The 14,470-nt window shown below is 30.6% G+C and overlaps 2 protein-coding genes, 1 long non-coding RNA gene and 1 pseudogene across 3 annotated transcripts; all 4 read right to left on the minus strand.

The window, feature by feature from the left end:
• Positions 1–433: 433 nt before the first annotated feature.
• LOC146956783 (putative aspartic proteinase GIP2) lies at positions 434–1,239 on the minus strand (annotated as a pseudogene).
• Positions 1,087–2,747, minus strand: LOC146956784 (1-aminocyclopropane-1-carboxylate oxidase homolog 1-like). The gene is made up of 3 exons (XM_085731424.1): positions 2,149–2,747; positions 1,658–1,979; positions 1,087–1,563 (listed from the first exon to the last, which is right to left on the minus strand). Exons 1-3 carry the CDS (start codon positions 2,685–2,687, stop codon positions 1,312–1,314), a joined length of 1,113 nt encoding a protein of 370 aa, XP_085587550.1. The 5' UTR covers positions 2,688–2,747; the 3' UTR covers positions 1,087–1,311.
• A 1,553-nt stretch (positions 2,748–4,300) lies between these two features.
• Positions 4,301–8,028, minus strand: LOC146956785 (1-aminocyclopropane-1-carboxylate oxidase homolog 1-like). The gene is made up of 3 exons (XM_085731433.1): positions 7,121–8,028; positions 4,660–4,981; positions 4,301–4,555 (listed from the first exon to the last, which is right to left on the minus strand). Exons 1-3 carry the CDS (start codon positions 7,666–7,668, stop codon positions 4,301–4,303), a joined length of 1,125 nt encoding a protein of 374 aa, XP_085587559.1. The 5' UTR covers positions 7,669–8,028.
• Positions 5,495–6,237, minus strand: LOC146956786 (uncharacterized). The gene is made up of 2 exons (XR_015016624.1): positions 6,159–6,237; positions 5,495–5,624 (listed from the first exon to the last, which is right to left on the minus strand). It is a non-coding gene; the product is annotated as an uncharacterized LOC146956786 (long non-coding RNA).
• Positions 8,029–14,470: the final 6,442 nt, after the last annotated feature.

Consider the following 14,470-nt stretch of genomic DNA (forward strand, 5'->3'; position numbering starts at 1 on the left):
ATCTTGAACTATTTTGATCCCTCATAATTTTTTAACAGTTGACAAAAATAAAATTAATTTAGTCCTTGACATTTTTATAATGGGGATAGAATAGTCCCTGATTCATTATAATAGAAGGATTGTTTTGTTCCCGGTATAAAATTATGAGGACCAAAATGAGTCTTCACGATTCAAGATATCCAGATTATGCTAACAAATCAAATCATGATTCAAAAGATCACAAAGGCAAACTAAATGTTACTCCCTCTATCCCAAATTAAATGATGTTCTAATCGTTTCACACAAATTAAAAAGTGAAATGAATTTTGTCAAAAAAAAAAGTGCAAATAATGTCGTATGGAAAAAAAAAATTATAAGTCATTTTATAAAATTATCCTTCATTAATGAAATACGTAAGATAAACTAAAAAATAAAAATGCTAACTAATTGCCCTCGGACACTAGTTAAGAAACCAATATACTAATAAGAATACCTTAAAAGTAGGCAAATCAAATTGCAACAAATTATTATTCTCCAATTAAAGTCATTATTTCAGAACCACCAGCCACAAAACCAACTTGAGATGCTTTTGCAGCATCTGATCCAGCATCCAAAAATACCAAACAAATCACATCATTATTACCAATAGAAACCATTGATTTATCGCCTATATTATTCCACTTAACAGTCTCATTCTGTAACACTAGAACAATATTAGGCACACCAGTTCCCATTATTAAAAAACCTAGCTATGTCTTTTGTTGCAAAACATGTTCCAAATGGTGCTACAGGTTTAACATCAGAAACTCCTAATGCTTTCAAGCATCACTAACAGCTTTATTGATTGATGTCTCCATTATAGTGTAAGGATTAAAAGGGCTAATTTTGGTTCCACCAAATCCATTTTTGTCTATAGAAAAAAGGGTTGTGCTCAAGTTTACATTTTTATTAGAAACTCTTAATAGATTTCACACCAATGAAATACTCAACTGTTTTTTCACCTAAGAAATAACTTGTAGTGCTAACAGGGTTTGTTAAAGGAGGTGTAAAAATAAGGACTTTAGATTAATCAAAGTTCAAATTATAAGGTCAGTCACCAAAGAGAAGTGCACCAAAGAAAATGAAAGTTATTAAATGTAACCACAGGTACACTTTTAATATGAAGTGTTGGTGCTACATTGCTTAATAATGTGTCTGTGTGTGTATACACAATTTATTCACTACACACTGAAAATCATAGTTGAAGTTGAAGTTAACCATAATAAAATGCAAGACTAAATCCAAGTCCAACAACACCACAACAATTGATACTGCTCCATACTAATTCTTAATTCACAACCTGAAAGGGTGCAAGGAAGAGTTCCCATCAAGGCCTTTTGTAAAATAATGTCCCAAGACTTCTTTCACAGTAGTATCCCTATAGATTGGTGGATTTTCTTCTGATAACAATTCCTTTATTGGACCAAGGACCTTGGATGTAACCTCTACTGAGTTTGCAAAGAAGCTTGCTATGGAAACTCTAGGGCCTATATGCTTCGATAAAACCCGGTGATAAACACTTGTGAACATGTCATTTGTTACAAGCTGCAAAGAAAATTGATAAATGTAATCTTTATTAAATTAAATGTCACAAGACAGTACAGAAAAAACCAACGTGTTTACACTTAACATCACTTACCTGCAGAAGATCACCAATGTTTACAACAAGAGATCCATGCAGAGGAGGAACATCAACCCATTGATTCTGATGAAGAACTTGAAGACCACCAATCTGGTCTTGTAGAAGAATTGTCATGAAATCAATATCGGTGTGCTTAGAAGTTCCCATAGTTAATTCGGGTTCAGGGCATGCAGGATAGTAGTGACACGAGAGAAATTGTCCATAATCTAAGGCCAAATCTCTAAGGTAAGAAGGATCAAGGCCTAAAGCTTCTGAGAATAGCTCAAAGATTGTCAGGCCTAAAGCTCTTACTTTCTTTGAATATTCAATCACAATGTCTCTGCCAATACATAATCATCTCATCAAAGACAAGGAAAAAAACATACAGAAGTGAAATTTAAGAAAAACTTATAAGTGTAGTTTAAGCAAAAAACTTGTAATTAAACTTAGTGATTGATCTTTAAGTGACATAACTTTGCCCGATCCAAAAGATATAAAACTAACATTACCTGCATACTTGCGGTATTTCTTCTGGATTGGGAGGATCGGGGCTTACAAAAAATGAAAGTGAGTCCCTCCAGTTGGCAGCAGGGTCCGTAAAAAGGCTACCATTAGAGAAATATCGAACTTTCTTACTTTTATCCCTTGTATAGAATGGTTTCCTTGCATCAGCATCTTGTTCATGAAACCTACGGATTCCACTAATCATCTCATCCAAAACACTAACCGGAATACCATGATTAATCACTTGAAAAAATCCCCACTCCTTACATGCACTTCGAATCTTCTCAAGTACCTCAACATGTGAACATGGATTAGTGTTTATATCTTGAAGGTCTATGATAGGGACACTGAACTTGGAAGATGCTTCACTTTCATGATCGGAGATCAAGTTCAAATTGGGAGAATGAAACATGCGTGGGATCTTTGTCGTACATATTCCAGATTCTAAGAGGCCTTTCACGCCGGCTTTTGATTCTTCAAAGGCTTTCACTTCCACTGTTCTATCATATGTGGAATTGGAACCGTTACTTGCCTCTAACTCCATGATGAGAAAGTAGAAGAAAATGTAAATGTGTTTGTGCAGTGAACCTAAAGTCAATGATGATAATGCTCAAATATAAAAGGAAAAAAGATTGTGGAAGAATAAGTACATTTTGTATTTTATATTCCATGAGCAAGTGGAATAAAATAATTTGAGCCTTTTTCATTTTTTGTCTACATGATCACGTGTTGAAGTTAATGATAACATGTAAAACACATTTTCACATAATAATACCAAGCTAAGTGGTACGTACATATACATGTCATTATCATATGTTTCATTATATTGACCAGTTTATATTAAAAAATATCTAGTCCAAGATGTGAATCTCTTATATAGATTATAATAATATGGTGATATTATTTTATGCTACGCAAATGATATATCTTGATTTAAAAAAAAAAAAAGGATATATCTTGATTTAAAAAAAAAAAAAAAAACCTTAGTATCAACGAAAGTAATAACCAAACATAGCTAGATATCAGTATATCACCATTCCTTTTCCTTTTTCTTTTAAACATATAGCTTACCAATTCCATTGACTAGTGTAGTATTGAACAACATACTTAAATTTATGGTAGCATTTAACAATAGTTTTCTTTTTCATTCTTTTGAATGGAAAATTAATTCAATCATGTGTGTTTTTCATTTTAAATCGATAGTCATCGAAATGAATTAGATTAATTGTTGAAAATTGACTCAAGAATTGGATGTTGAAGCACTGGAAAAAACGTAGCACGTTTGCGGGGCAACGTGGCACGTGGCACGCTTAGACGGATTAGGTATAATACAGTACCGTTACCTGCTCCAACGCGGCACGTTGGGAGGAAACGTGGCACGTTGCTGCGTATTCCTGAACACTATTTAAGGCTTCATTCTTCATGTTTTTGATAAAGCTTCAAGAGAGAAACTTGGGAAATCAAAGGAGGTAACTTTAGAGTTGAGGGTCTTTGATTAGGGTTCTCTTGGGTTGGGAAACATTGTAAACATCTTGGGTGAGTGAAAATCATTGAGTGTCTTATTCTTTGGTGAGATTGTGAAAATGGGTAGAAATTAGGTTTTGTTCTTTAAGAGCTTGTTGAAGCTAATTTCTTGTAACCCATTTGTATCTCCTTGTAAGAACTCATTGATAGTGGATTGGAGAGATAAATCTCTCCCCCGGAGTAGGTCAAGTTGGACCGAACTGGGTCAACAATCTTTGGTGTGTTTGTTTCTCTTCTCTCTTTATGCTTATAGTTTTGTGTTTTTCACTTTGATTCCTAGATTAGATCTAGGTGTTGTTATTGTTGTTGTTGCTTGTGTTTACTTTGATTTTGGTTACCACTTTCCTTTGCTCCACACATCTTTGTTTTCATTGGTGTGAGTTTTGAGTCCGAATTCACAACATTAATAATAGTAAATAAATACCACTGTTTGTATTGTTTATGTGCTTATGCAATTACAAAAGAAAAAAAAATGTTTATAAGGAATTTAAGATTTTAAAATAGTGAATAAGAAGAAATAATTGAAGGCCATCAAATAAAAGTACAAAGGGAATGGAATAGGAAAAGAAGGACATGGGTTGACCAAGCCAGACAATACATAATATTGCTCCAATCTAATTCTTAATATTTAACTCACACCCTGAAAGGCTGCAAGGAAGAGCTCCCATCAGGACATTTTTCATAATAATGTGCCAAGAAATCATTCACAGTAGTGTCCTTATAGATTGCTGGATTTTCTTCTGATAACAATTCATTTATTGGACCAATAACCTTGGATGTACCCTTTGATAATGAGTTTACAAAGAAGCTTGCAATGGAAATTCTAGGTCCTATATTCTTGGATAGAACCCGATGATAAACACTTGTGAACATGTCATTTGTTACAAGCTGCAAAGAAGATTGATAAATGTAATCAAATATTAATGTAATGTCACAAGAAAGTACATAAATATTGATTATTATATAACTTAAGTCATCATATTTAACATTACCTGCAGAAGATCACCAATATTTACTATAAGAGATCCATGCACTGGAGGAACATCAATCCATTGATTTTGATGAAGAACTTGAAGACCACCAATATGGTCTTGTAGAAGAATTGTCATGAAGTCACCATCAGTGTGATTCGAAGCGCCCATAGTTAATTCAGGTTCAGGACATGGAGGATAGTAGTGACACGCAATAAAGTGTCCATTTGGTGAGGCCAATTTTTTAAGGTAAGAAGGATCAAGGCCTAACGCTTCTGAGAATATCTCAAAGAATGTAAAGCCTAAATCTCTTACTTTCTTCGAATATTCAATCACAATGTCTCTGCCGATACATAATAATATCATCAAAGACAGAAGGAATAAAAAATATATTCATAAGCTTTACAAGTGAAATACACAAATTATCACTTTGAACAAAGATGAAATATACCATTTGTGTTTATACCATTATCATAAATATTATGTGAATGGATTCTTTGTTTTGAAATTATATACTTTCTCAATATAAATGGTCAATATTACTATCCTTTTTAAGGTATTTAAAAAACCGTTGCTAACTAAAATTTCACTCGAATAGGATTTAGGATGATCGAATGATCAATTTATATAGATTAGTTAAGATATAAAAGAAGAGAAGTGCTAAATATCGCGAGAAGGAATTCACGATAACATCACGAATGGATTGATTTCTCACATCCTGCATGTATTTTAGTCTAAATTTTCCACTGCTCAACTACCTTCAATTCAACACATGATAAAGATAAACCACACCTATCAGCCACCATGTTTCTACAGCCATATTTCCAGTGGCGGAGCCAGACAAAAAATTATGGGGTGGCCGCAATCAAAATAAATTAAAATATATAAATCATATAATATACAATACGACCCATTTCGGTTTCTTTCATCAAAAAATTAAACTCATAAAAAATGAATAGATTTTTTGACTCTTCATCTTGTTCTTCCTGTGCAACATATAAGTATATTTTCATTAGCATTGGCCAGTGAGAAAGATTTGCACAAAATTTTAGCAAATGATACAATAAGCAAATGGACTTATATGTATAAATATGTTCCATTGTAATTCAAATTGATCAAATCATGTTTCTCTTGTTTTATAAAATACTGTAATAGTACTTTCTTTTCTCTTGTTTTTCTACTCTCGTCAACAAATGAATAAAGATAACAACTAGATGATTAAATTCTTAAAAGTATTTGCATAAGGAAACAAACTCAGAATAACAGGTGAGTTCTTTTCAATGGCAAACATTGTTGTACAAGTTGCATTATTTTATTGTACACATAAAATTAAAATAGAATAGTTTTGGTTTGTTCTGCAGTAAAAATATAGCCTGAACATACATAGAGGACTTTAATAATTTGTATAAAGAACAAACAGTTAACAACAGCTCTATTCTCCTCGTCCCTTAGCTACTTGCAACAAAATGGAATGAAAGTGGGATAGTTGGGTAGTGGCATGGTAGTAATATTAAAATTACCTCAGGGGTATAATAGTCTTTTCACAGAATAAATGGGTAGGCCATGGCCTGCCCCAGTCCACATGTGGCTCCGCCACTGCATATTTCACCACTGCATGTTTTAGAACCACCTTATGTGTCAATACGTGGCTAAATTATAGAGAGAACAACTCTTCCATAAATTGTAGTATATATTAGTATATATTATTATTTATTAAGAATTATAGTTTGGTTTGTCAATATTATTGATGCACCCAAATAAAAAGAAAGATACAATCACTTATAAGGCAAACTTATACAAGTGCGCTCATTCGTTATGTTCTCGGGAAAATTTCTTTCGCTACATTTAGCATTTTTGATAAAAGAATAAGAGTAATGTTTGAAAAAGTAACTAACACATTCTCCTTGATATTTTAAAGTGACAAATTAGTTAGAGCAAAAAGAGTAATATCTAAATAGAACTTTCTTTATGGTTCTAAATAGAACACTTAAAACATGAAACGAATAGTACTCTTCAATGTTAACATTTTGTGCCTATATTTTTTTTCTTTTAATAATTGGTGGCAGGATGATTGAGAACTACGGCATAATAAATACCACGTTGAAATCGATAAAACTTGCTAACAAAAATATAATAAAATGACACTTATCACCTTATAAGTTGATTTGTAGAGATAAATTAGACTAAATTTAAAACATAAGATGATACCAAGCCCAATCCAAAATCAAAATAAACACGAGAGTCGCTTTTATCCCCAAATTTTCTTAAAAATCAATAATGTCTGAAACAAGGTTTCCCACATTTTAAATAGGAAAAAAAAAACAAAAGTTAAGTCACTTCCTTATGAGTGAATCCAAATGAAATTGTGTTTTTTCTCGGTCCAGAGCAGTACTTTCGGATGAGATCGTTTTTTTTCTCGATAAGTCAAGATCGGTTTTTAAGAAGAATGTGGCAGATAAAAGCAACTATCAATAAACATTACCTGCATACTTGTGGTATTTCTTCTGGATTGGGAGGATCAGGACTTACATAAAAAGAAATTGTGTCCCTCCAGTTAGCAGAATGGTTCTTAAAAAGGCTTCCATTGGAGAAATATCTAACTTTCTTACTTGTATCCCTTGTATAGAATGGTTTCCTTTCCTCGGCTTCTTGTTCATGAAACCTACATATTCCACTAATCATCTCATCCAAAACACTAACTGGAATACCATGATTAACCACTTGAAAACATCCCCACTCACTGCATGCACTTCGAATCTTGTCAAGTACCCCAGCATACAAACATGGGTTTGTGTGTATATTTTGAAGGTCTATGACGGGGACATTGAACTTGGAAGACGAGACACTTTCATGAGTGGAGTTCAAGTTCAAGTTCAAATTGGGATAATGGAACATACGTGGGATCTTTGTCACACATATTCCAGATTCTAAGAGACCTTTCACACCAACTTTTGATTCTTCAAAGGCTTTCACTTCAGCTGCCCTGTCATATGTGGAAGTGGAGATTTTATTTTCCTCTAACTCAACCATGATGATAAAGAAGCAGGAAATACAATGTTCACTCTTTCTCTCTTGAATAAGGCTCTCTTGTGCAAGACTATGTTTCTTGATTCTTTTTATGGTGTGTGTGCTTGGTCAAGGTGATTTTTATAGAAGATAGGCTTTACATGCAACACGCCACTTCTCATTTGCAAGTTTTCATTTACATGTATTTTATCATTTGCATTTCATGCAACAAACCAAGTGGCCAATATCTCACATGAATTTCATGCAACATGCCAATTGTATAATTAGATTCACTCTTTATCTCTTAAGTAAAGATATCTTGTATAAAACTATGCTTCTTGCTTATTGTTTTGTTGTGCATCCTTGTCCAAGGTACTATTTAGAGGATATAAGCATTACATGCAACATGCCACTTGTCATTTTCAAGTTGTCAATTATATGTATTTTGCCTTTTTCATTTCATGCAACACACCAAGTGTTTAAAATCTCACTTCCATTTCAAGCAACATTCCAAGTGTATAATCAGTTTCACCTTTTCTTTCTTGAGTAAGACTCTCCTTACAAGATATTGCTTCTACTTGTGGTGTTGTGTGTGCTTGTCCAAGATGCTATTTATATGACATAAGCATTACAATAAGCATGCCACTTGTAAGTTGCAAGTTATCATTCACATGAATTTTACATTTGAACTACATACAACACACCAAGTGTCCAACATTTCACTTGAATTTCATGCAACATGCCAAGTCTATAACCAATTGAATATTTATCTATTGAGTAAGGCTTTCTTGTGTAAGACTATGCTTCTTGCTTTTAATTTACAACGCGTCCCTTGTCATTTTCAAGTTTTCATTTACATGGTTTTTTCCATTTGCATTCCATGCAACACCTCAAGTGTCTAAAATCTCACTTGCATTTCATGCAACGAGCCAAGTGTATAACCATGTTCACTCTTTCTCTCTTAAGCAAGGCTCTCCTTGCAAGAGTATGCTTCTTGTTTTTTTTTTTTCATTCTTTCTCTCTTGAGTAAGGGTCTCTTGTAAGTCTACGCTTCTTTTTTTTTTTTTTGTGTCGTGCATGATCGTTCAAGGTGCTATTTATAGGCTATATAAGCATTATTGCAAGATGCCACTTGTCATTATCAAGTTGTCATTCACATGCAATTTGTCATTTACATTCCATGCAGCACACCAGGTGTCCAAAATCTCACTTGCCATCAAATGAAACCTCCCATTTTGCAATGGTTGGATCCCACACATTAAAAAACAAGCAGATTTCACATTTTACTATTAATTGTTATAATAGTCCATGTAATATACGTGAAGTCTAGAAATAAACCTTGTAAAATAAAAAATGCAGATTCTACCCCTCTAATTTAAGATTCTTCTTATTTTGGTCCTCCAACAGTGGAGTCACGCAAGAGGCGTTGACGTGGCAGAAAATCTTGCCGCTTGAGTTTTTTTATGATGTGGCAAAAAAATTGCCTTCTCAGTAAAAAATTTTTTTGCTAAAATTAATTGAGGAGGTGAAAAAAAGGACCATTTTTTCTTTAAGTCATAAAGTCTAGTAAAGTGATATAGTGGTAGAATTTTTGCATGCATGTTTAGGATGTTAAAATAAGACCTCCTACATAACATTATATTTTACTGACAAGGGACAAATTAATTATAAATTTTGAAAGTGAAAAAAACTCAAAAAACAAAATAATGAAAACCTTAATCTAGAAATCAAATTTTGAGTTTATTATTTTTTTTTTTTTGCAAACACCTCTATTAAAATACATAAGAATGACCTGCAAAGTTTCATAGCATTTTGAAGATGCCTCAATTTATTTTGATTTGTCTACCAAAACATGCAAAATTTCAATTTATTTCCGAGTAAGCATATATTTACAATCACGGGTCAAATTTTGTTCCTCAAATTTGCAGACATGTTTATAATATCATAAAAACTTCCATCACGAAGTTTTGAAGTTTTTAAACGAACGATGAATTAATAGTTAATTCTCGTTCACCATAATTATGAACTTCTTAAACAATTCATAATTAATTTGTCTCCCATTTAAAACTGTAAAATTTCGTGGTGGAGGCTCTTACGATGTTCTAAACACGCCTACACTGTTGAAGAACAAAATTTTACCCGTAAGTATGCATATGCTTACTCACAGGGACATACCCATAAATTTTGAGTAATACATGCAACATATATATAAATTAAGCTTAATTGATCCATTGGTCCTTTAACTTAATTGTTTTTTTCAAAATAGTCTCATAACTAAAAAAGTCTCAAAGTGGTCCCTTAAGTTTCACGCCGTTATAACTTTTGGTCCTTTCCGTTATATCTTAACCATAAATGTCTAAGGTGGACCAACATTGAAAGTGGTCCACGATAGATCTTATTAATTTTATGAATGTAAGCCCTTTGATCTTTTTTTAAAAAGAGAACCCTTGGATCCTAAAGGTGTATCGTATATTACAGTGAACCACCAACACTCTATTCTTTCTCCTTTTCTTCATCTTCTTCCATCATCTCTTCATCGTCCTCAACAACAACTTCATTCTTCATCATCCTCAACAACAACTTCATAAAAAAAAAACTCCAGAAAAAGGCAGAAAAAAAATTAAGCCTTACTTTTTAGACTAAAGTGCACTTTTCCCCCCTTAACTTTCAAAAACTTGCAATTTTGACCCCCTAACTATGAAAACTACAATTTTGGCCACCTAAGTTTTAGCCCCATTGCAAATTTGGTCCTTTTGGTCAATTTTGACCGGTCAATGCCCATGTGGCATACCACGTGGGTAATTATTAAATTAAAAAAAAATAAAAAAAGCCACTTAATCATTTTTTAATTAAATAAATAAAAAATCTAATTAAAAATATTAAAAAAACAGAAAAAATATTAAAAAATTCTGGAAAAATGAAAAATAATAAAAAATTGAAAAAAATATGAAAATAAATAAAAAAAATTGAAAACAAATTCTGAAAATATTAAAAAATTCTGGAAAAATGAAAAATTAATAAAAAATTGAAAATAATTCTGGAAAATTGAAAAATTAATAAAAATGAAAAAATTTAAAAATTCTGGAAAAATTAATAAAAATAAAAAATGAGTAAAAAAATAAAATAATCTACTAAAATGAAAAATAATGAAAAATAAAAATTCTGGAAAATATTTAAAAAAATTTCAAAATTTTCATTGTAATATGCATATTTCGAAATTTTCATTGTAAAATTCCCGGTTTATAAATACAAAAAAATTCCCGGTTTATAAAAACACAAAAATTCCCGGAAAAAATACTAATGAAAATTTCGAAATTTCGAAAAATACAAAAAAAACCTAAGCTCGGTTTATAAATACACATATTTTTTCCCTTATTCTCGGTTTATAAATACACAAAAATTCCCGGAATTTTTTTTTGAAATAAATACACTGAAAAAACCTAAGTCGACATATATACTAATGAAAATTTCGAAATTAATTTCAAAAAATTCATTTTTTTCAAAATGATTAATCTTTTTAATTTTTTCGAAAATTTCGAAATTTTTTAATATTTTTTCCAATTTTTTTATTAATTTTTCATTTTTCCATAATTTTTTAATATTTTCAGAATTTTTTGATCTTTTTTATTTTTTTCAGAATTTTTCATTATTTTTCATTTTATTAGATTATTTTATTTTTTTAATCATTTTTTATTTTTATTAATTTTTCCAGAATTTTTAAATTTTTCCCGTATTTTTTCAGATTTTTTTTATTTTTCCAGAATTTTTAAATTTTTTCCGTATTTTTTCAATTTTTTATTTTTATTAATTTTTCAATTTTCCAGAATTTTTTTATTAATTTTTCATTTTTCCAGAATTTTTTAATATTTTCAGAATTTGTTTTCAATTTTTTTATTAATTTTTCAATTTTCCTGATTTTTTAAATATTTTTAATTAGATTTTTTATTTATTTAATTAAAAAATGATTACGTGGCTTTTTTTATTTTTTTAATTTAATAATTACCCACTTGGCATGCCACACGGGCATTGACCGGTCAAAATTGACCAAAAGGACCAAATTTGCAATGAGGCTAAAACTTAGGGGCCAAAATTGTAGTTTTCATAGTTATGGGGCCAAAATTGCAAGTTTTTAAAAGTTAAGGGGGGAAAAGTGCACTTTAGCCGCCTATTTAAAACCGTATCATTGTGAACATCAATTTTATGATTTCTTGCCATTAAAAAATAATTAAAAATAAAAAGATTTTTTCAATTGCTTAAAGTGTAAATTCATGCAATTAAAGGGATCAGAAACACGTGCATGGCCCACTTGTTATGAATTTGGTAGTTTGAATCTAAACGAGAAAAAAGGGGGACGAAGGGGAAGAATTGAAAGAAGGGTCAAGATACAATAGATGTTTGAATAAAGTGTACCTTGAGTGATTTTATTTTTCTTTTCTTTTTAATTTGTTCATTCATTTGTTTTTTTTTATTTATTTATAGTAATTATGTTGTTGGTGCATATTCTAATGGAGGAAGAAATGAATCTGAATTTTAAATTTTTTATGATGAAGCTCAAGAGGAAGAAGAGGGAGAATAAGATAAGGAGAAAAAAAAAACAAATGCTAGGATCACACCCTCTAACACTCTTTTATTTTAGTCTAAACTGGTACTAATTAGTGTTTTTTGGTAAACTAAATCTCGTTATGTCTAATGTTTCTTGCGTAATTCAGGTATCTTTTAAACAGATCCGGTAATGCACGAAATCAACAAACATACAATTTCTCCGTCCACAAGAAATCGAAAAAAATAATATCATTTTCAATGTATTAATTTTTTTTGAGGGAATTTTCAATGTATTAATGGAGATTGGATATATCAGCAATAGGGTGCATACAAGATACTATAATAGAAGTAAAATCAATATTAAACAGTCAATTTACTCTCACTGATTTAATCCCAAGGCTATTAAAAACCTCCGAACTATTCTCACATCTAACTATTTAGTCCCTCAGCTAACAGAATATTGTTGTTTTTCATAATAGTTAAGGCATTAAATTGAGGTATCTTCCATAGGTTAAGAACTTTTTAGTTGATTAGAAAAGTTCGGGAAGTAAATTGAGGAAAGAAAGATAGTTTGAAGCAAGGTTTTGCAACTCGAGAGTTTACCTCAACTCGTTTTGTTAAGGTAAACTCGACTTGTAAACTCGGCTCGAGAACTCGTACGAGTTTACCTAAAATTAAAATTTATTATATGCATGACATATATAAAATAATATAATATTGTAAATAGATCATCAACAGTGCAAAATATGACTTAATTAGAAAGACAAATTATATCAAACTATCATAATAAAATGTTATGCTTAACTTCAAATCAAAATATAAATATTAACGCACAAAATTATAAGTATCATAAGTCTCTAAGCTTGAGCCATCCATAAAACCATCCAAAAAACAAAGCTTCACAAGTTCCTAAAGTTGTTAATAAAACTATCTAAAAAATAACTAGTTAATTTCTTCAAAAGGTCCACAAACACCACCACCGGAACCCTAGCCGACGTCGCAATCACGGGCGTCGAAATCTGAATTTCCACCGTCGAAATCGCAACCCTAACTGGTATGTGCTCCCTTGTTCATGGTTTGAGAACTCAGAGAAAAAAGAAAAAAAACATTTCAACGTGTTACTGTAAAGGTAACTATTCAGTAAACATTTCAGTCTTTGGGCTTCTAGAAAAGGATTTGGATTTTGAAAAAAATGGGCCCAAAAAAAGCCAATTTTTTTAAATGTAGACTCGTAAAACTCGGTCGAGTTTACACAAGTTTACCAAGTGTTAACTCGGTCAAACTCGTCAAAACTTCTAATTTTACCTAAAACTGAGTTTACCTCAGGGTTAACACAATTTTGGTACTTAAAAACGTAAACTCGGAGAATTAACACTCGATTTGCGAAGCATTGTTTTGAAGACTAGCAAACTGACTGTATTCATAAAAGAAATGTCATGAGATAAAAAAAGACGGTGAGGCCTAGATTACCCTCTCTTGTTTAGGGGGTATTTACCCTTTCAAGATATCAACCAATCAAAATGTAATATACAAATGTAACATTAAATGTCAAATAAATGAGTCAATTTTTCTATAAAAAAAAAATCAATTTTAATAAGGTAACTTTTAATTTTTATATAATTATATTTAGGTATACAATCTTAATTAATTTACACTATAGGGCTTGTAACAATTAAAATTTCACATCAAATTCAACCCATAAATATTTATTTTTTAGGATGAAAAATTAATAAGTTTTTGGAATACTTTTAAAACATTATTTGTTTTTTAATTAAAAAAAAAGGTGTAGCCAATTTTTTCTCTATAAAAAAAAATGTTCCTAATTTGTACTTCCACGGATAAGTTGATATAACAAATTTCCACCAATATTTGTATTTTTGTTGCAAAATTAATAAGTCTTTTGAATACTTTAAAATTTTAAATATTATTTGTTTTTTTAATCTACTAACAATATATAAAAAAATTATTAAAAAAACAATATATTTATTAAAAAAATATCAAAATCAAAATCCAACAAAATTTCATAATTGTCCTTCTTAAAAGCCAATATATTATCATGATAATTATGGACAACTGTTTATTCAATTGCACACACCAGATTTAAATATCTACTGTTACTACTAATCTACTACTACTAATACTATAATAAGAAAATTAGAAAATCTTACTCGAGTAAAATTTCATAATTATCCTTACAATCTTCTTAATTTTATGGGTTTAATCGTCATTTTACAAAATAAAATAAAAATTTATTCATTTTGAAAAAAATATTATATATATTTTT

The sequence above is a fragment of the Medicago sativa genome, chromosome 1 (genome assembly GCF_051527215.1).
Source record: "Medicago sativa cultivar Bolivia chromosome 1, Bolivia_mono, whole genome shotgun sequence".
Taxonomy (NCBI): domain Eukaryota; kingdom Viridiplantae; phylum Streptophyta; class Magnoliopsida; order Fabales; family Fabaceae; genus Medicago; species Medicago sativa.